The sequence below is a fragment of the Colletotrichum lupini genome, chromosome 10 (genome assembly GCF_023278565.1).
Source record: "Colletotrichum lupini chromosome 10, complete sequence".
Taxonomy (NCBI): domain Eukaryota; kingdom Fungi; phylum Ascomycota; class Sordariomycetes; order Glomerellales; family Glomerellaceae; genus Colletotrichum; species Colletotrichum lupini.
The window spans coordinates 3,891,404-3,913,312 of NC_064673.1; the positions used below are offsets into that span (position 1 = coordinate 3,891,404).

The 21,909-nt window shown below is 50.7% G+C and overlaps 6 protein-coding genes across 6 annotated transcripts; 5 read left to right on the top strand and 1 right to left on the bottom strand.

The window, feature by feature from the left end:
• Window positions 1-1,836: 1,836 nt before the first annotated feature.
• Window positions 1,837-4,389, top strand: CLUP02_18297 (GMC oxidoreductase; the record flags this gene model as incomplete). Its single annotated transcript, XM_049297199.1, has 10 exons — window positions 1,837-1,913; window positions 1,985-2,210; window positions 2,263-2,381; window positions 2,445-2,492; window positions 2,559-2,685; window positions 2,754-2,890; window positions 2,946-3,229; window positions 3,283-3,998; window positions 4,055-4,191; window positions 4,251-4,389. 10 exons carry the CDS (start codon window positions 1,837-1,839, stop codon window positions 4,387-4,389), a joined length of 2,010 nt encoding a protein of 669 aa, XP_049138423.1.
• Window positions 4,390-4,739: 350 nt separating this feature from the next.
• Window positions 4,740-6,447, top strand: CLUP02_18298 (FMN-dependent dehydrogenase; the record flags this gene model as incomplete). Its single annotated transcript, XM_049297200.1, has 6 exons — window positions 4,740-4,790; window positions 4,833-4,871; window positions 4,930-4,957; window positions 5,029-5,136; window positions 5,193-5,244; window positions 5,295-6,447. 6 exons carry the CDS (start codon window positions 4,740-4,742, stop codon window positions 6,445-6,447), a joined length of 1,431 nt encoding a protein of 476 aa, XP_049138424.1.
• Window positions 6,448-6,511: 64 nt separating this feature from the next.
• On the bottom strand, window positions 6,512-13,899 carry CLUP02_18299 (non-ribosomal peptide synthetase; the record flags this gene model as incomplete). The annotated part of the gene is made up of 3 exons (XM_049297201.1): window positions 6,512-13,300; window positions 13,361-13,503; window positions 13,887-13,899. The coding sequence occupies 3 exons, from the start codon at window positions 13,897-13,899 to the stop codon at window positions 6,512-6,514; spliced, it is 6,945 nt and encodes a 2,314-aa protein (XP_049138425.1).
• Window positions 13,900-15,933: 2,034 nt separating this feature from the next.
• CLUP02_18300 (MFS transporter) lies at window positions 15,934-17,712 on the top strand (the record flags this gene model as incomplete). Its single annotated transcript, XM_049297202.1, has 2 exons — window positions 15,934-16,317; window positions 16,426-17,712. The coding sequence occupies 2 exons, from the start codon at window positions 15,934-15,936 to the stop codon at window positions 17,710-17,712; spliced, it is 1,671 nt and encodes a 556-aa protein (XP_049138426.1).
• A 1,215-nt stretch (window positions 17,713-18,927) lies between these two features.
• CLUP02_18301 (uncharacterized protein) lies at window positions 18,928-20,124 on the top strand (the record flags this gene model as incomplete). The annotated part of the gene is made up of 1 exon (XM_049297203.1): window positions 18,928-20,124. The coding sequence occupies one exon, from the start codon at window positions 18,928-18,930 to the stop codon at window positions 20,122-20,124; it is 1,197 nt and encodes a 398-aa protein (XP_049138427.1).
• Window positions 20,125-20,231: 107 nt separating this feature from the next.
• On the top strand, window positions 20,232-21,882 carry CLUP02_18302 (uncharacterized protein; the record flags this gene model as incomplete). The annotated part of the gene is made up of 7 exons (XM_049297204.1): window positions 20,232-20,278; window positions 20,414-20,562; window positions 20,628-20,693; window positions 20,870-20,963; window positions 21,020-21,057; window positions 21,175-21,459; window positions 21,530-21,882. 7 exons carry the CDS (start codon window positions 20,232-20,234, stop codon window positions 21,880-21,882), a joined length of 1,032 nt encoding a protein of 343 aa, XP_049138428.1.
• Window positions 21,883-21,909: the final 27 nt, after the last annotated feature.

Below are 21,909 nucleotides of genomic sequence, written 5' to 3' on the forward strand. Positions count from 1 at the left end.
AGCTACACGCAAAACTTGGAGAAGTAATAGTCAGTCCAGCGGGGGAAGCTGATGCTTGGTAGGAAGACCCAATTGGGGGCGGCGATGCACACAGGAGAGCTCGACGGATGCCCGGGGAACCGATGCAACGTGGGCCGGATCCTCGAAACACGCAGTAGGGAGTGCATGTAGACTGTAGTCTCAAGCAACGCCGGGAACATCTTCCGAGCGGCATTCTCCAAGACTCCACAACGGATAACCTCAAGGGGGAACGACAACACCAACTCTGCTCTCCTGCATGCGCCTGGCATACACCATCCACCGTCCTGCAGCAACGCATGGTTGGTGGCCCTTAAGAGGAAACGGCGACACGCTGCAGAGGCGATTCGCTGTCCTGCAACACTTTATGGCCGCCCGCAGCTATTTTGATTGCTTCAAACTGTCTGACATGCAATCAATGTCCCCGGGAACGTTGGAGAGGGGTGGAGAAATCGGCTGGGTAGAGCTGCAAAAGCCTCCAATCGTGAGTCTCGATCTAGCCAAGAGAAGGCACAGCAAGCTTAGACTTCAGGTCTGCGACGATAGTTCGGCGATATTTCGGTGAGTGAGCTTGACGTCAAGATCTCCTGACTCGTTCTTGCTATTCCTGAAGCTGCCTTTCTCCTCATCTGCAAAGCCTGGGTGTAGGGACTTGGCCTGCATCGAGTGGTTTTGGAGGAATATGACCAACGGGCTAGACTTCCCCCCCATCTCACCCCCAGACTTTGAATTGCGGGGTGCAGAAACGCGGGGGGCGCGGCAGTCGACCCTTGGACCGGATAATGACCGCTCCAAAGCCAGGACCACTTGGACCCGGGAATATCGGGCCCTGTTGTGTGTCCGATGCTACTATGCGGGGGACTAGGAGTGAGCTCCGGCCCCAAGCTATCCTTACCATGTTTGCTTGGAGCTCTCTCAAAGAGTGAGACAAAACTAGAAGCTCCCAAAATGGGATATGCTGCACTGATTCGGGGTCCAAGGTTTGGAGTGCGGCTCAACTTGTATGGGAGACCAGGCATTGGGCTTCCTCAGGCTCTCTTGGCAAGTCGGGCGTGCACTACTCCGCATGTCCCGCCAATTGCCTGCTCCCGTGGCAGCTGCGTTGAGCGAGAAAGAGACTATCATCGGGCATGCGGATGTCTGGGTGCTCACTTTCATTCTGGAGGGAACATCGGCAGTGAGTTCTCCTCCACCATTGATCTACCCAACAATTGGCAACGGCGTATCGATGGCACCGCATGAAGCTGATGGTCCTGCGCCTTTGGTGTCGGTGAGTGCGGGGAAAGCTGGGAGGGCATGTTGATCGGAGAGCATAGCCATGCTGCCATGCATTGGCTTTGGTTGATACACTTTCACAGACGCGCGTCGGTGATAGGTCGCGAGCCAACAAACGACACCGGATGACACGGACTCTGCATGCTTTGGACCAAATCACATCGCGAGGGCCACGGATATCCTGGAGGGATAGTCCATGGCTTCCCCTCATCCTCGCCTTCCCTGCCGGATCTTTGGTTTGAGATCCTGGAGGGTCTGGAGTAAAGTCGGGGTCGAGAACCATCCTGTCAGCACGACGAGGGGTAGCAGCGAGCAGGAAGAAGCACAGATGACTTATGCATTGCTTCCTCCCATCTCTTCATATCTATTTAATGACCGCCCCGACGGGTTGGAATTCATCTAGAACATCCTTCAACCTTTCGAACGCATTAGCAGTGTTGCAGTTGACCTGGCACGGTGTTCACGCCGCTTTGACTACTGCTGCTTGACCTCTTCTACTAAGCCAAGTACCCTCAAAACTTCTTTTGATATCCCACCGGAAACATGAGTGGAGCTATCCCGGACGAGTTTGACATTATTGTCTGTGGTGGTGGCAGCTGTGGTTGTGTCGTTGCTGGACGGTTTGTCTCATCCATTCAGATCTGACAGTTTGTCAGTAGTGTTCTCCGAACAACACTAACATCCAACACAGACTTGCCAACTTGGACCACAATCTCAAGGTGCTTCTAATTGAGAATGGCGAGAGCAACCTCAACAACCCATGGGTGTTCCGCCCGGGTATCTACCCACGGAACATGAAGCTCGACTCAAAGACGGCTACGTTCTACGAGTCCAGGCCGTCCAAGCACCTCTCTGGACGCTCGGCCATTGTTCCCTGCGCCAATATTCTCGGCGGAGGCTCTTCGATCAACTTCATGGTCAGTATGATATTGTTGCTGAAGAAAGATGGCCCACTGACTTTTGTTACAGATGTACACCCGTGCATCCGCCTCCGACTACGATGATTTCCAGGCAAAGGGCTGGTCTACCAAGGAGCTCCTGCCTCTGATGAAGAAGCACGAGACATATCAGCGAGCTTCCCACAACAGGTAAGTTGCCATAGCGAGTAATTGAACGGCATTAGAATCTTTGACTGACATGCCATGCGTTAGGGACACTCACGGATTCGACGGGCCTATTAAGGTTTCCTTCGGCAACTAGTGAGTTCAGCTCCCCGCACAGTCGAACCGTAATGGAAGAATCCGAAACTAACCGTCGTTACACAGCACGTACCCCATCAAGGACGATTTCCTTCGTGCTGCTTCGTCCCAGGGTATCCCTGTCGTTGACGATCTCCAGGATCTGTCAACTGGTCATGGAGCTGAGCACTGGCTAAAGTGGATCAACCGAGATGTGAGCTTATTCTTTACCAGTAACAATGTCGAGGGATTCATGTATCAAGTACTAACAATGGCATTCAGACTGGACGTCGCAGTGACAGCGCTCACGCTTACATCCACGCAACCCGGGCTAAGCACTCCAACCTGTACCTTGCTTGCAACACCAAGGTTGACAAGGTCATCATTGAGAACGGCCGGGCTGTTGGTGTTCACACCATGTAAGTGATTCTGCCAACTGCTACTACCTACTTCAAATCTGATTGTGAATCATAGCCCGAGCAAGCCACTTGTCCCCAGCGAGGTTAAGGGACGCACGTTCAGGGCTCGCAAGCAGATTGTAATTTCCGGTGGCACTCTTTCTTCGCCTCTCATTCTCCAGCGCTCTGGGGTTGGTGACCCGGAGAAGCTTCGTCGCGCTGGTGTAGAGCCCATTGTCGACCTTCCCGGCGTTGGTCTCAACTTCCAGGACCACTACCTCACGTTCTCGACCTACCGCGCGAAGCCCGGTACCGAGAGTTTTGATGACTTTGTCCGCGGAGACCCAGAGACTCAGAAGCGTACGGTTTCAAATACCCAATGTACAATGATTGCCAGACTAACATGGATTCAGGCGTCTTTGATGAGTGGAATATCAAGGGCACTGGTCCCCTCGCCACCAACGGCATTGAAGCAGGTGTTAAGATTCGCCCTACTCCCGAGGAACTCGCCGAGTTTGAGAAATGGCCTACTCCACACTTCAAGGACGGCTGGAAGTCGTACTTTGAGAACAAGCCCGACAAGCCAGTCATGCACTACTCAGTCATTGCTGGCTGGTTCGGTGACCACATGGTGATGCCCCCCGGAAACTTCTTCACCATGTTCCACTTCCTCGAGTACCCCTTCTCCCGTGGATCCACCCACATCAAGTCACCCAACCCCTACGACGCGCCCGACTTCGATGCCGGCTTCATGAACGACGAGCGAGACATGGTCCCTATGGTCTGGGGTTACATCAAGTCCCGCGAGACAGCCCGCCGCATGGACGCTTACGCCGGAGAGGTTGCCAACATGCACCCCTTCTTCTCGTATGACTCGGAGGCGCGCGCAAGAGATATGGACCTCGAGACAACCAACAAGTATGCCCTGCCCGGTAACCTGAGCGCGGGTATCCAGCACGGTAGCTGGACGCAGCCGCTTAACGAGGCCGAGAGCAAGGCCGACAAGATCAAGACTCTCTCAGCTCACCGCGTTGATGCTCGCGAGGAGCTCAAGTACTCTGATGAGGATATCAAGGCTGTTGAGGAGTGGGTTAAGCGCCACGTTGAGACCACCTGGCACAGTCTCGGAGTAAGTCCCTCAGGCCTTTCTGTGGTGTACGAATACTTGCTGACTACATGATTTAGACCTGCTCCATGGCTCCCAAGGAGGGCAACAGCATCGTCAAGCACGGTGTCTTGGACGAGCGTCTAAACGTCCACGGCGTCAAGGGCCTCAAGGTTGCCGATCTTTCCATCTGCCCCGACAACGTCGGTTGCAACACGTACGTCTTTGGGTCTCCGACTTTCATCAGAAATTCACAAGGCTAATGATTTCTTTCAGATATTCAACCGCTCTTCTCATCGGAGAGAAGGCTGCCATGCTCGTCGCCGAAGACTTGGGTTACTCTGGCGAGGCCCTCGAGATGAAGGTGCCCACATATCACGCGCCCGGCGAGTTTGTCCTTCAACATCGTCTCTAATTGGATGGCACTGCCTTTGTTTGCCCCTACCTCCACAAAATTGGATGTATTTACGAGACCACAATACCTTGCGACCTCTATTGCTTTGTGTTATCTTTAGTTTGTCGATAGCCAATTTCTATTCAGTCAAATATGCCTCGACGCGCTCAGTGACGTACCAAGAACTAAAGTCTTCTTCAATGGATGCGGTTATTACAAGGTTTAGTAATATAGGCTGCACTACGGTCGGATGTCGGCAACGATTTGTATTACTTCGGGAGTTTTTGAGACGGGTCTATCTTAGCTCGCATGGCATCGGTAAAACAGTTGTCTGAATCTACTACCACAACGCAGATCTAATCTGTCATCTCATGTTTAGTGTGAGTCTACGCACGCTGGCAGGGACCGGCACGTACGGTCGGGTGAGTGGAAACTATTGCGTAGTTTGGCTGATGAGGTGCCAGTTACGTCATGACTGGGCATGTCCTGATCTCATTCTCACGGTATTTACTATATGCTAGTCAATTTAAAGAAGGGTAGTTGACATGTTACACATTTAAGACATCTGCCAAGAGTATACTTGGCATCTGTAAGTTGATTCGCAAGAAGCTTGTGTCTCTCATCCATTATCAAGCTCAACATTAGAAAACTCAATGTCAGACCCCAACTCTCCCCACATCAAATCGCGCAATACTCCATCTTGGGGCTTGTATCAGCGGGAGAACTTTTGGAAGCTAAATGAGGGCGAAGTTCCCCAATTTAACACTCGTGAGTCCCGTGACAGAGACGCAATGCTCACCTTGGATCGAAACTGATCATACCAGACCCCGACAAACTTGAGGAGCTTGCCAAGCAGAAGTTGACTCAAAATGGATGGTATGGGCTCGCCGAGCAAATTCATTTCTTATTTTCTAATACAGATACAGGTACTATGCATCTTCGAACGCGGGCCTTTCACACACGCATCTCGCCAACCGGCAGGCATTCTTCCGGCACAAAATCGTCCCTCGTCAATTAGTCGACACCAACAAGCGTTCGACCCGGACCACCATCTTCGGTCACGAGGTTTCTGCCCCCTTCGGAATTGCTCCGATCGGCATCAACAAGATTTACCACCCGCAAGGCGAACTACCCGTGGCCAAAGTGGCCGGAGAGCTGGGCATCCCTTACAGCCTCTCAACAGCCGGATCGTATGCGATTGAGGACGTCGCTCAAGCCAATGATGCTGGGCGCGCTTCAGCCATCGAAGCTCAGTCCGCAGACAAGTCCAAGATCCCAGAGGGCCCGCGTTTCTTCCAGCTTTACATGCCCCACGATGACGAGCTTACCCTCTCCTTGTTGACGAGGGCTCATGAGTCTGGCTTCACGGCATGCATTCTCACGACAGATACATGGCAGCTGGGATGGCGACATGACGACATCGCAACGTCGAATTATGCGTTTTACCGCGGTATCGGTGCTGACTTGGGCCTCACCGACCCCGTGTTCCGGAAACGCCTCGCGGCTAAAGGGATCGATCCCCAGAAAGAGCCGGAGAAGGCTGCCGCGATGTGGATCGACAGTATCTGGCACGGCCGCGCGTGGTCCTGGGATAAGGCCGTGTGGGCAAGGGAGCAATGGCAGAAGATCAGCGGTGGAAAGCCATTCTTGATCAAGGGCATTCAAAGGGTGGACGATGCGGAGAAGGCGGCGGATCTAGGATTCGAGGGTATCGTAGTGAGCAACCACGCTGGAAGGCAGGTTGACGGGGCCATTGCGAGTTTGGATGCGCTGGAGAAGATTGCGGAGAGGGTTGGAGACAGAATTGTTGTCACGTTTGATAGCGGTATTAGGGGTGCGGCGGACGTGGTGAAGGCGCTGGCGCTCGGTGCCAAGTTTGTTTTCCTTGGGAGGTTATGGATTTGGGGATTGAGCATCATGGGAGAGCATGGGGTGAGGCATGTGCTGAGGGGGCTGTTGGCGGATTTGGATATCTTGATGAATGTGGCGGGGATCCAAAAGGTGAAGGATATTGACAAGAGCTTGTTAGAGTCTTTGCCCAGGTCTTATGGACTGACCTCGGAGAAGAGCAAATTGTAACTACAGTAACAGAAACGGAAAGAAAACATTGAAATCCTCGCCTTTCAATCTACAGGTCCCAATTTCAATTCTCCTCGACCGGCACAACATCTGATGAAGGACTAGGTGTCCTCAACGGCGTGACCACCACTGATCCCGCCAACTTCAAGCCCTCCTCACCAAACCCTAGGCGCCTCTGATCGGTCGACGTTTGGTTCCACACTGGCGTTGTTGGCGTTCTTGAGAATACCATCGGCCTCGGGACTGACAGTGTAGGCTCACTTGAGCTATCTCCATCTACACTGCTTGTTCTACTTGTTTGCATGTATCCAATGGCGATGAGGTACCGCAAGCTCTTCCTAAGAGACAATTTTACCGAGTCCTGATGTTTCAGCTGGTCATCAAGCGTCATTGTCCCTGGAGGCTGGCCGAGTTTGCCGCCGGTATCTTCGACAAAATGGAGAACTGGCCACAACCTGTGGCTTGGCCCTTTGGCGTTGACCTCTTCGTGCAAGCTTCTCAACCACAGTTTGCAGTCCGTCGGCTCTATTGTGTGGCCTGTTTCCTGTCTGACGATATCCCAGTACTCTCCCATGGTGAGACCGTTCAAGACCTTCTTCACAACATTATAAGCTCCGTTGCTTTGAGGGTAAAGGCAACTGTCAAGAACCGTCTTGGCTACAAGATCAACGCCTGCAGCGGCGAGCCACAAGTCACGTTCGCTGTCATTGAACATCCCAATGTCCAATGCACTGGCAGTCAACCGCCAAAGGAAATCATCCGTGTTGGAGATGCCGTCAGAGGAGCTGCCCATAATCAAGCCAGGTTTGACAATCGTGACCAAACAACCGAAGCCAGCATTGAGCAGTCGTTCAGCGTATCGTGCGACTAAGATCTCGGCCACAAATTTGGTCTGACTATAGGCCGGATACGACTTCAGCTCCGCTGCGATTTTCCCGACATCGTCTGGAGAAGTGGACAAGTGACCGCCTGATACGTAAGTCAGGCGAACTGGACGAGATGCTGTCGCTTTTGTCAACGCTGTGAGAATGTTGACGGTCGAAAGGATATTGGCTGGCGTCAGCGCCTGAAAGTCGGCCATCCAGTTGACAACTGCCCCATTGTGGACAACCGCATCGATCAACTCACCACAGACGCTTGTGCCATCAAGTCGAGACCATGAAGCGTCTGAAAGACCGAGATGTGGGAGAGATAAATCGCCATGCCAGACTTCGATGCGATCAAAATATCCTTCTTGCCACCAACTGCTGCCACGAGCAAGAGACAAGAGCCGCTCAGTGGCGTGGGCTGAGTCTTGGCCTCTGACTAACACCACGGCTTTGTGATTCTGTGGTCGTTGCAAGATCTGAGCCAGCAATTGGTTCCCGAGAAACCCGGTGGCTCCTGTTAAGAGGATGATCTTGGGGGTATGTGATGTCTCAATCTCTGCATACGATCTTAGCAACGGTGACGCTGCGAGGGGTCGATCATTAACTTCAATCTCATGCATCAAGTCGATGGTGTTGTCATCATGCGACCCTTGCTGATCTTCAAAGACCAATTGAGCAATGTCTCTGATGGTCGCCGCGCTGTTCATGTACTCTTGAATCGGGATGCTGACATTGTAGGTTTTTCGAACGAATGTTGACAGTGAAATGACCTGGATAGAATCCATACCAGCGTAGAAGGGGTTAAAGTTGTGACCCCGCAAGGTTTCTGCTCTCTGAGAATCGCCAACCGATAGAAGCTCGGCAAGCTTGTTGCTGATACTCAAAGCAATGTGCTCGCTAGTCGCTAGCATGTCGGTGTCTTCCTCCACCATGCCACGTCCTGGATTCTCAGCAATGCGCAGAGTCGAAGCGTATTCTTTTAATGTGCGCCGATCGAGCTTCCCAGTCGGTGTGAAAGGAATGACCTCGACTGGGATCAAGTGCGAGGGAACCATGTAGGCAGGAAGCACGGAAGCCAGTTGCTGCGTCAAGCGACCAGAAATGCCCTCGATGATGTCTCTTTTCTCCGCAAAGCCGAACACATTGTTTTCTAGCTGAATGAAAGCCACAAGTGACTTGCTTGAAGATCCAGAGAGAACGAGGGCGTCAACAGCTACAATGGAGCCCGGCGGCAATAGCTGTGTGAGTTGATGTTCCACTTCTCCGGGCTCAACTCTTTGTCCGCGCAGTTTTATTTGTGTGTCTTTCCGTCCAAGATAAGATACTGAGCCATCGGAACTCATAATTCCAAGGTCGCCTGTCTTGTACATCCTTCTGACAGCAATGCCAGTCTCGAATTCAGTGATCCAAGCCGGATTCGTGATGAACGCCTTGGCTGTCTTGTCTGGATCGCCTAGATATCCACGAGCAATACTCGGCCCTTCGATCAAAAGCTCACCGACAGTGCCGATTGGCGCCAGGATGTCATGATTACATGGATCGACGATCCAGGTAAGAGTGTTGGCTCCATGACCAATAGAATCTGTCTTGAACCCACCACTACTGATATCAGCGGTGGTACAGACACTGCCTTCGCAGGGTCCATAAGCATTGATGAGCTGCACAATCCCAGACCACGCCTCGATGCAATCCATAGTCATTGCCTCTCCACCCATACAAATAGTCTTGATGCTGGGGAGATCTTTCGGCTCAAGAGTTCGTGCGAAGGACGGAGTGAAGAAGGCCCAACTCGCCTGGGACCTCGAGATAAAACCAGCGAGGTCGTTCATCCTTTCTTCATCTGATGGTACACAAATGCAGGCTCCAAGAACGAAAGAATTGACAATTTCAATGATGCTGACGTCAAAGACATGAGCGGAAAATTGAAGGATCCTTGAGCTCTTGGACATATGCATCGCACTAGAATGAGCATTGGCAGCTGAACACAAGGTCTTGTGTTCCTGAATGACACCCTTGGGCTGTCCGGTGCTGCCAGACGTGAAGATGACAGTCGCGGCATTGCATGGTTGAACCTCATGGTTGGAAAAGGTGGTAATTCCAACTTCCTCAACCCTGGCGAAGAAGTTCGAGTCAACAACAACAGTGCGAACATCCAGCTCAGAGAACACATATGCATTGCTACCAGAAGCAACGACCACGTTCGCCATTGTTTCGCGGACAATGAATGCTTTACGGTCTCGTGGATGTGCAGGGTCGAGAGGGACAATCGCGCCTCCCGCTTTGAGAATAGCAAGCATCGAGATGACGGTGTACATCGACTTTTCGAAGCAATATGGTACCATCGTTTCTGGTCCAACACCCAATTCCATCAAGACTCGAGCAAGCTGGGATGCCATTGTGTCGAGTTGAGAGTAGGTCAGAGAGCCATCCCATGCGAAAACGGCTTGAGCCTCGGGTTGATTGCGCACATGTTCTTCGAAGACTGCGTGAACGCACGTATCAACAGTTTGGGGCGGAAGTTTGTTCCACTCCCTGATATCGGACAGATCCTTTGCGATGGGATTGCGAAAGAAATTATCCAGGACTTGGTTTTCGGAAGATGCCAGGAACTCAAGAGCGCTTGCGAAGTAGTCCACAAGGCGTTCCATCTCAGCAGCTTCGACAGACTGAGGGTCGTAATTCACATTCAGAAAGACCTCGTTCTGCCCAAGATTGCACTCAAACATGATATCGTGAGATCTGAACTTGTCAAGGTCCTGAGGCCTACGATAGCTGATGAATGGACCATTTCTCATGGCCATATCAACCTCTGGCTGTACGATCATCATAGTTTGAAAGTCGCAGGCTGATCGGCATGAAGAATTGATGCGAGCGATATTCTGTATTCCCATCTGCTCGAAAGGGATCATGTTGATCGTGCTCATCTGTATGCTATCAAGCAAGTCGCGCACCGATGATGTGCCATTACACCGAATCCTTAATGGGACAGTTGCGATGATTGGCCCGAGAATGGACTCGATATTGTCAAATGGGGCATTCCTCCCAGACGATGTAACACCAAAGACGACGTCGTCAGAGTTGCTAAAGCGGCTGATGACCAATGCCCAAGCTGCACGCAGCATAGTAGTTGCAGTGGCATCCGTACTTGATGGTGGCACAGGGACCTTTCGAATAACGAAAGCTGGTATCTGATGCTCCAGGGCACCAAACACTGTTGATGGCTTCCTCGGGAACGATGCGAATTGTCCTCCCTTGAAGACTGAGCTCCAGTACCTCGATGCAGATTCCATATGCATGCCCTTGAAGTGTTTCATAAACGAGGCAAAGGAAGTTTCAGTTGGCTTCAGAGCACCATGGAAAGCATCCCGTACTGATTGAAGGGTGAGGCCAACGGCCTGGCCATCAGTCACAGCGTGGTGCACCGTCCATACCATGTGAGAAGCATCACCTCCTGCATTATAGACGATGCCGAACCGATTGAGCGGCACTCCAAAGGTTGAAGGTACGTCCAAGTCCACCGCGAGATACTCTTCGAGATTGAAGCTCTCATTCCAAGTCAAATTCTCTCGGACTATGACTTGGAGGATACCCGAAGAAATGGTGTCAACCAATCGAACGCGGAGTATTCCGTGAGCCTCAGCGACAGTCTCCCAAGCCATCTTCAACCTTGTAATATCGATGTCGGCGGTGACGTCAAGAACGTACTGTACCAAGTAAGAGTTGGAAGTTGAAGAAGATAGTGCCATGAGACCTTCCTGTAAAGGAGTACAAGGAAACACATCTTCAATGTCTCCTGCGCTAATGGCACATTCGCAGGAAATCTCATGAAGAAGTTCACTAAAGCCTTCCTTGTTGACAAGCTCGAACGGCCGTATCTCAAATGTTGTCTTCTTGAACTCAGTTGCAAGCAGGCAAAGATCTTGTAGTGAGGGACTCTTGAAGATCTGAGCGACACTCAGTTGCAACCCTTTTTTTCGAGCAGCAGTTACTAGGCTGATAGCCGCAAGCGAGTCTCCGCCAAGACGGAAGAAACTACTAGTAGCCACGATCGCGACAGGCTGAATCCCTAGCACCTCAGCCCAGAGGTCTCGCATGAGACAGAGCTGTGGCGTCTCTTCAACCTGCACGATAGCGTCGGTCTGGGCGAAGAGGTAAAATTGCTCGGCCGTCAAGGATGCGGCTTCACGTCGGAGTCTCTTGACGTCAGCCTTCCCATTTAGGCTCAACGGAAAGTCAAGGAGAGGGATGTAGATTGATGGACGCATCCATGATGGAAGCTTTTGAGATATCTCCGCTTCGACATTGGGGATTGCTTCTAGGAGTGGTGGGTGTCGTCGAGTCATGATATAGGTTGACGCAGTGTCTGGTCTTTGGTCAGATTCTCTCTGGAGACAAACGAAAGCGACGAGAACCTTAGACTGTGCCTTTATGTCTTGGGTCGGTCGATTGAGCACATCCACGATGATATCCGGGGTGCGAAATGCAGCTCGGAGGTGGTACTCAACCTCTGAAGCCTCCAGACGTTGCCCAGATATCTTGAGTTGAGTATCCTTGCGGCCTTCGAAGTGAATCACACCATTCTCGTCGAAGCGACAGAGATCTCCGGTCTTGTAAAGTCTGGACCGGCGACCATGTTTGGCAAGCCAAGGCGGATCTCGAACAAAAGCTTGGTTTGGACCTTCGTTGTCCAGAAAGTTCAAGTAGCCTCTTGCAAGTTGAGGGCTTTCTAAAAGCAGCTCGCCGACTGCCCCAAGAGGTGACAAACGGTTAGGATCTTCAGGATCGGTAATCCAACAGAGTGTACCAACCCCGCGTCCGATCGCCCCTGCCTTGGAGGAGAGTGACAATGGGTGCATAATGGAAAAAACGGTGTTCTCGGTAGGGCCATACCCATTGACGAGATTGCGGCCTGCTGCCCATGCCTCGATAATGTCTTGGCCTAGAGATTCGCCGCCGACGACGACAGTCGTCAGTCCCGGAACCTCCAAAGGCTCCAGCAGACGAAGCACTGAAGGCGTAAAAAATGCCCAGTTTACCCTCTTCTCCTGAATGACAGCTGTGATGTTGTCTAGCCGCTCATCCGTGGATGGGATGACTATACAACCCCCGAAGGCAAGTGTAGTCAAAATTTCCGCAATCGATGCATCGAAAGTGTGGCGAGCATATTGGATAGTCCTAGTGTTAGGACTGAAGCCAGTTGCGTGCCCGTGGGCGACGACACTTGCAGCGCAAGCAGAGTGATCAATCATCACGCCTTTGGGCTCTCCTGTGCTTCCTGAGGTGAACATGACATACGCCAAGTTCCACGGCGAAATGGTGGAAGCGCTTTGCGAGATGGATGAAGGGGTCACTTGGAACCAAGAGCTACCCAAGCCAAGTACATGCTGGGAAAAGTGCAGCAGGTGCTGGGTATAGATCTCGGAACATAAAATAACTTTTGCCTGAATCTTTTCCAAAATGGAAGAGGTTCGCTTGTCGGGTTGCGAGGGGTCCAGGGGAACGAATGCAGCGCCCGCTTTGAGAACTGCCACGGTAGCAACGATGTTCCAAAGGCTCTTGTCGAAGAATAGCGCAACGGTGGATTCAGGGCCGATACCACGCTGACGAAGCTCTTGGGCAACTCTGGAAGAAGCCGCATGTAGCTCGGCGTAAGACAATTGGCCGTCCCATGCATCTACAGCTGGGCTGAGGGGAGAATCATGTATGTGCTTGTCGATCATCTTGTCCACACTGATATCACTGATATTTGTATGGTCCGAGGAGCGCTCATTCCAGTCGAGACACTGTTGGTAATCGCGGTCATTCATGAGCTCAATCTCCGAAACTCTGGAGTAAGGGTCTGAGACGATGTTCTCCAGCACCTGCCGAAAGGTAGACAGAATGCATCTAGCTTGCCAGTCTGACAGACAAGACACGGTGTATTCGCACTTCAATAAGATGCCTCGAGTGAAGTGGTCCCACTTGGCAGTAAAGAGCATTTCTACCTGGATAAGTTTAGTATAGTACAGAAAACATAAGCAGGTAATGTGCAGACAGCAACTCACATTTTGGCAGACTCCTTTCAGACTTGCCAGTGACGGTTGATTCTCAAATGTCTGAAGGTCTTCCTCAAGAGCAGAGACTGATAGCGCATGCCTGAAGATATCCTCGTCCACTGGCTGACTGATTTGCGGGGTGTCAAGTTCGGCTTGGAGTAAAGGTAAAATTCTGTCATTACCACTGATGCTTTTACTCCAAAGTTGCCAGGCCTTTTCTTTGCCCTGGAAAGCCAAGCAGATACGCTCGCTGGGCGAGAAAGCCTCTAAACATATTGCGCATGCAAGTCGAATGATCGAGGAGGCTGAGCATTGGGCTTGTTCTTTGAGACTTTGAAACTTGTGGTACTGGAAGAAAATCACCTCGACAGACCTCGAGGGTGGGCGGGAACCTAGATAGGCTGAAGCTGCCATTATTCAGGTCCTTTTCGTAGACAAGAGATTTAAATTGGTGAAAGAGAGAATGGGACTTGAACAGTACGCTGGTGCGATTTGGGAATCCCTGTGATAAACAAGTTGCAGACGCTTTACGAACCCAACATAAGCATTGTGGTAGATCAGTTCGAGGGCCGCCTATCTATCTCTTAAGACTTCCGCCTCCCAAATGGTCTTTGTTGACGCAATAAACATGAACATATCGACCATCGCTCAGGGGCACAGAGGAGACGCTCCTTCCGAGGTTCGACTGCGCCTCAGAGACGAAAATTTCTTCAACAGGCTGATTCCATCATCAGAGCATCTGAATTTGCCACGTCCCAGGGTAAGGGCCTGGTCACATACGCCCAACGCCCGGCGCCTTGGGGTGTTGGGAAAGTGGTTGCCTCACCTCCGTCCTATTGCAGGACAAGCTTCGTCACATCCTTCAAGATTCCTTCCTGATACTCTCTACAGATCTTGGTAAGTAGGCGACAGTCTCGCCGGATTTGATATAGTCACAAAGCTAACCACATGAAATGAGGTAAGACTGTAGGCGATTCGTCAGCTTCGTAAATTCGTGATAGCCGGAACACCGCAGTCTGGGATTCGGATCCACGCCATATGAAGGTTTCGTGACACAAAGAGGATACTGAAAATTTGGAGACCAATCGAGACCATCGGGCACAGATGACAGGAACTTTTTCCCTTGAATGTGTACAGCCTCTATCCTGTTTCAGGGGACGGTTAGGATGCTGATCCATCCGCGCCAATCTAGCCATATTCCTCGGGCGAGATATGTATTGACGACAGGCTAACGTACGAGAGAGGCTAGTCACGGAACAGGAAGTAAAGATCAACCCTGTGAGACAGAATCAATCATCTTTGCAATTATCTGGTATTTGCTTAGGTTGGGAAGCTGAACAAACACAATGCATAGCTAAGCTCAACGGCCGGGACTATTAGTCACCAAAACAAGTTATCAAACTTGAAGTCGGCAAGGCTCACTTTGAATCTCAGATGAGACGGCAATGCAGCCTTACCATGTCGGCAGTGATCGATTGCAGCTGCAACACGCAGTTCAAGAGTGGGGCATGTGCTTCTTTGAATGTTTGTCTAGGCTAGGAAGCGGGATTGGTTCTCTGATTTTGTGGACGTTTCAGTCCCTTTCTCACTGCTTATCAATCCTGGAATTAGCCGCGAAACCAGATGGGATCTGTCAACCGAAATGATTATATGGAGACGAGACTCATACTTTACGAGGCTATGCCTTCTCCGGAAGGTGAGGACTGGCCACACTTATGTGATTCGGAAGTCCGATCCTACCAATCAATTGAAAAAGCAACTCCCTCATCAAGGTGATGGATGCACTCGGATGTGCAGGTTTTCAAACGTTCTCAATGGACCCGGTTGAAGGATGAGACCGCTGGTAAGCAGCTTCCTTTTCCGGTATCTTTCTGTCTAGGGTGAACGCCTGACTGAGAGTATTTCTTCGTATCTAAATGGGCTGAACGAATATTGTGCCGCAAGGATTGACGCTAAGAGTTGTGCAACCCATGTCAACCCAATGATGACACAGAGGAGTTCACAGACCCAAGGCTATCCTCAGGCCTTGGAACTGCTACATTTCGCCCTAAGATTCCGCAATAGGCGCTTCCCTTGAAAACCAAGCTTCCCCGGTGTCTATTCGGAGACATACCAATCCTTTGTCTGTCGGGCATGTCTGGATCCAGGATGCTCGGCCGATGGGAGCGATGGAGCATCGTTGCTGATGGATTGGCCCCTCCGGTTCGTCCAGGTTGCAGGTCTAGATCATCGAGGACGTCTTGCTAATCCGCGTACTTTCTGCGGGTTGGCATTCCCGTTAGCCGGGATGCTGGGCGTTGCAGCCTTTTGTGTAGGATCCATGGGCATGAGCATTAAGTCTGCTTCAATCAGCTCTCAGGCTCTCAGTGGAAAGTTGCCACCTCGTTGTGGTTCGTAGAGTGGAAGCGGAAATGTGTTCTCTCTCGTTTAGGAATGTCTGACAGCTTGATACTCGGCTGTAATTGCTCCCGACGCGATTTCCTGCAAACTTCGCCTCGTACTCTCAAGCCTTTTTCTATACATATACTCAAGAAACCCAGAAAGGTTCTCTTAGAATCTTTAATCTATTCATATGTCTCACCATGGCGCCACTACAATCAGAGAAGACGGCAATGATTCAGATGGGCGCGAAAGATTCCCTTCCGTCAACCTCTAGCAGCTCGAACCGCGCTTCTATTGCCGGAGAACGGGAAATCATCGTTGATGATAAAATAAACAATGTACTTTCGACTGTCGAGAAGCCTAGTTTAGAGGCCGAAGAAGCAGCCAACGCAGACGAGACCGATGATGCAGTCGTCGAGTATCCCAAAGGCCTTAGGCTGGTTTTGATCATTTTCGGACTGGCCATGGCTGTTTTCTTGGTCTTCCTTGACATGACACTCATTGCTACCGCTATTCCAGCTATCACGAACCAGTTTAACTCCCTGCAACATGTTGGATGGTATGGCTCTGCCTACATGCTCAGTGTAAGACCCAAACTTCCATGAATCGCATCATTCTCACTAACAAATACTATTAAGCTTTGCTCATTCCAACTGGTCTACGGAAAATGCTTTGAACTCTTTTCTCTCAAGTGGACCTTTATGGTGGCCATCGCATTTAGAGAAATCGGGCTGGCTGTCTGCGGAAGCGCCCCCAACTCGATTGCTTTCATTGTCGGACGAGCCATCACTGGGATTGGTTGCAGTGGCATCATTATCGGCGCCTGGGTGGTTCTCGCACACAGTGTACCGATTCGTCAACGTGCTGTCTACACTGGATTTCTTGGCGCATTCTCAGGTGTCGGCGGCATCATCGGGCCCCTCATTTCGGGGGCGTTGACGGACAGCCATCTCTCCTGGCGATGGGCGTTCTACGTCAGCATACCCATCGGAGTTGCGACGTTGGCATTGATCTTCTTCTGCTTTCGACCACCGCAGCAACCCGACCAAGGACAACCCCGGACTCTCAAGCAGAAGCTCATGGAGTTTGACATTCTCGGGCTCTCAATATTCTTTGCTTGCATGATCTGCCTATTATTAGCCTTGCAGTGGGGTGGATCCCAGTTCGCTTGGAACAGCGCTCCGATGATTGGATTGTTGGTTGCCTTTGGTATTCTGCTCATCAGTTTTATTGGTGTTGAAATCTGGAAAGGAGACAACGCCGCATTGCCTCCTCGTCTCATGAAAATGCGGAATATCGCATTCGCTTGTTTCTACGCTGCATGTATCGATGCAGCCTACTACACAGCCGATATATGGCTGCCAATTTGGTTCCAGGCTATCAAGGGAGAGTCGGCCAGAGAATCCGGGATCAAGCTCGTTCCCTATGTTGGCGGAGAAGTTCTCGCTGCTCTAACCGCCGGCTACCTGGTCACTTACACAGGGTGGTACAACCCTTTCATGCTCGTAGCGACCGTGTTGGGGTCAATCGGTCTTGGCTTGATGACGACTTTCGAGCTCGATACTGGCCCAAGTATATGGGTCACTTTCCCCGTCATCGCCGGTGTGGGCATTGGGCTGGGATCCCAGCAGCCGATGATGGGTGTCCAATCAACCCTCGCGCTTCCTGATATACCTGCTGGTACAGCCGCCGTCACTTTGTTCCAGAACCTTGGGCCGGCTATCTTGATGTCTGTTGCGAACACCGTCTTTGCTAATGGCTTAACGAAGCATCTGCATGGTACAGGAGGACTTGATGGACAAACTATTGCGGATATGGGGGCCACGAATCTCAAAGATATGATTTCGAAGGATCTACTCCCGATTGTCATTGAAGCATACAACAAAGCTCTCAAAGAGACTTTTACTGTGCCGATGGCTGTCGCGGTCATCTCCATCATCGGGGTTGTAGGCATGAAGTGGGAAAAACTGCCTGGGTAGGCAAATAGTGCGATAACCTTCTCCAGCAACGTACACGAGATACTTGATCAATAAATGCATGAAGTTTTTCTTTATTTCACAGTAATATTATATACCTCAAGACCCTTGGATACGAATAATACCTTTGGCCTCTGAAGATCACGCGAGAAATCCGATAATCAGCATGCAATACTTTGAGCGGATCAGATTCACGATTGACTAATCAAACAGACGTAGATACAACGATCTCGTAAGGTATGAGACCGAAGACTTTTTGCTGCTTAGAATATTTAAACTCTTGTTTGAAACTAAGCTTCTATTAGGTTCGTTCAAGTTGCAGTGCTCCTTTCTTCTATTTTCCCTTTGGCTAGATGACTAACATCAGTTTCGAATTCCGCCCTTTTGATCTAGACTCTAGACGAGAAGCTTGAAGCCAACTGTCTGTTCAAAATTTAGGCCTCGCCGAGCAAGCATTTTGTTTCTTCATTCTGTGGAGGAGGGTAGTCTACCTAATGTGCTTAGAACATGTATAAACGGGGTTAGGCGAGAGATTGAGTCTTGCATATTATGGGCCGCTCTGCAGCGTGGTGCCTGAATGCAGACTTTCGTACTCAAGCCTAATTTCAACAATCTCAGTCGCACTCCTAGATGGTAATGGAGGATGTCAGATCTAGAGGATCAAATGGAACTTTGGTAGAGTGAGACGAAAGATATAACCAGAAAGAATTCTTCCTAGCGCCGAGTAGGATTAATAGTAAGACTTCCAACAGAATGCTACCAACGTAGACCAACACAAATCTGACAGGTGAGATTCCTCTTTGGGAAAGATGAAGCACTTCGGCAGGGTTGTTCCGCGCATTAACTGCCGTTGGTTCAATACGCATGTCATTAAGCAAACATGTTTGCTACTCAGTCATCAGAACAGGAATGCTCCCCGGCAATATTGCCTCATCCGTGGTTGTTTCCTGCCTGGATCATTGGGCCAATGGTCGAAAGAGTACCAAGGTAGAAAACTTGCTTATCTTCTTCAGCGGCCCTTTCTTCCTTGTCGAAATGGATCACCCGTGCCCACATGCCCAGAAGAATATCACCCTTCTCCACAGTGTGGACTGTAGCCCTCAAGAGGGGACATGGTCTGGGGCATACAAGAAATGTATTTAAGATGTGTTCGATCCAGCACATTGGCAGAGATTCAAGGCTGAAGATCTCGACCTCAATATCATCAACACTGTTAACATGGCTCCCCTCTTCCGAGCTGACCAGATCGGCTCACTCATTCGGCCCGCCTTCCTGCTTGAGGAGAGGGGTTCCCTGGGCTTCTATGACAGCAAGTTATCTGAAGACCAGGCTGCTGCCACATCTGCTTCAATCAAGTACGCCGTTCAGGAGCAGCTGAAGCTCGAAGTCAGGCCCATCACCTCTGGCGAATATGAAAGAACCATCTTCTTCAGCGGCTTGTTTGAAAATCTTCAGGGAATGACAGTCAGAGACGATCTCAGGATTCCCCAAGACTTCCGACCCAACCTGCCTACCTTTATCGGACTTGCTAAGATGGGATACAATCACTTCTCCGCTGTGCCCGCCACGGGAAAGATCAAGTTCACAGATTCGGCTTACCTTCCTGCCTGGGAGATGATCAAGAAGGCAGTCCCTCAAGAACGCTGGAAGGACTGTAAGATGTCCATACCGTCCATCTCCTGGCAACACATGTACCTTGCAAACGGCACAGCGTTTGCCCTTGGCGTTTACGCTTCTGACAAGGACTATTTCCTCGACCTCGCGGCAGCATTTCGTTCAGAGATTCAAGCTCTTTATGATGCGGGTCTCAGATCTATACAGGTTGACGATCCAAATTTGACTTTCTTCGTCACAAAGGGCTTCAGGGAGGGTCTGAGGGGTGATGGCATCGACCCCGAGGCCCTGTTGGACCTCTACATTTGGGCACACAACCAGGTCTTGAGGGATTTACCACCTGACTTGCATGTGGGCATACATCTTTGTCGCGGCAACATGCCTGGCCAGCCTTCTTTCGCCAAAGGATCTTACGAAAGGATTGCCGCCAAGGTTTTCCCCAAACTCAACTACCACACGTTCTACCTAGAGTTTGATGATCCTCGAGTGTCTGGACACTTTGATCCGTTGAGATTTGTTCCGCAAGGGAAAAATGTAGTTCTTGGCCTCGTGTCGACAAAGGTTGCAGACCTTGAGAACAAGGAGGCATTGATCAAGAGGGTTTATGAGGCTGCTGAAATCATGGCAAAGGCGCAAAGACGGGACGTCTCGGAAGTTCTAGCAGACTCACTCGCTGTGAGCCCTCAGTGCGGCTTTGCTAGCTTCAGTATCAACCAAGGCGTAACTACTGAGGACAGAATGTGGAAAAAGCTTGTCCTTGTCAGAGATGTGGCGAGGTCTATTTGGAAAGATGCCGTTTAATGGGGGGCGCCCGCTCCGAGTTAGTTCTAGAATTATATCGAATGCAGCCATTTTCCGACTTCATCTAAGTAACATTACTTGTAAACTGTATTTAAGTTTATTCAGCCATGATTTTGACTGCGATAAACCTTGGCATGCAGCGTGAAAACAAGACGTGAAGAGGTCGACCCAGCAGAGGATTGCCGTAGCAGAACGTTACGTACCGGCACAGGAAAGAAAATATTATGATGATAGCCTTGTAAACTCAGGTTCAAATGCTTTCGTGTCTGAATTCTCACTTGGCTTGTAGCACAGAAGAACGTTTCTGGCCTAGAATTTCGGGGCGTCGCTTAGTCCATAATGATTCTGGATCGGAGGCGGCGTTCCAAACAAGCGCCGAGGCCGAGATGGCAGGTGGGCCGGGGAACCAAGTCCCGGGCAACAACTTGGTTGATCGTCGTACCATGCATTTCATCCCTCATTTGGGGCATCTGCAATCTTTCGTTGGAACAATTGGTTCTTAGATGCTCTGTATCAATCATTGAGAGATCCGAAACCGAGCAAGATGGGCCAGCACGAGGAGAAAGCCGGTGGACCACACGGCAGATCATCGCCTTAAGAGGTAAAGCCTGCCCACTTACTACGCAGTCCTTGTTTTGCTTGTCGAAAGCCATATCTGGCTAACATATCGCTAAGTATCATGGCATTGTATAAATCGTCGATGTTATCAGGTGTTGAGAGAAGTCGTCTTGCTAAACTGTCCGAGAGACCGAAGATGCGTCACATATCATTGTAGAAAAGCTGCTGGCCTGGGCTCTGGACCTCGGTATGGGTTTGAGCACTGGAGCGACTGACTTGAGGTTGATTGGGCGTTTTCAATGAAGCAGGATGTCCTAATCTCCATTAACGTCGCAAGCGTGGCCAATGTCGAAGTACCCTACGTTTTCAGTAGAAGTTGAGCTTGAAATTGATGGAACGCCATGCACAAAGGGCAGCAAGAACAAACATTATATAATCACAATGGATTGGCTGGGTTAAGGAACCCCACCATAGCTGCGCAACAACCTACAGGGATACTGACCTTACGGATACTTGCCCCGCGCGCGCATCGAAGCTCCCCACCAAAACTCAAAGCTGTCGCGATTAACTTCAAGAAAGTTCCGACGTCACTCTGCTATTTCTCGCGCCTCGCCGGAAGACGCCTTTCCATTTTCTCGAGGTTTCTTCACCGACCACGAACAATGGCGACGATTGGAACTCTCCAGCGCATCAGTGCTGCCAAACTCTCCGCGCTACTCTTGGCAGAACAGGCTGCAGGCACTTCGTCTGTGGCCGTCGTGGACGTTCGCGAGGATGGTTAGCCTTTTCCTTGACCTCAACTAATTTAACCGCTTGGTTACACTGCTAACCTGTATTATTTTCATAGACTACCTCGGCGGTCATATAAAAGGCTGTATAAACATGCCCTCCAGAAGTCTCGATGCCACAATGCCCACCCTCATGCGCCGCCTCGAAGGCAAGAAGACGGTCGTATTCCACTGCGCTCTGTCGCAGCAACGCGGACCCAGTGCTGCCCTTCGATATCTCCGAGAGCGTGATCAGAATCTCGCCTCTAATACTACTGCTACTGACTCGGCGGGAGACTCGGCATCTGCGGAGCCCCAGACAGTATACGTTCTCGATCGCGGATTCGTCGGCTGGCAGGAAAAGTACGGCGAGGACGAACGATTGACCGAGGGATATAGCAAGGAACTCTGGAAAGATGGTTACTGGATGTAAGCTTCTACAACCTATACTTGATGCTTT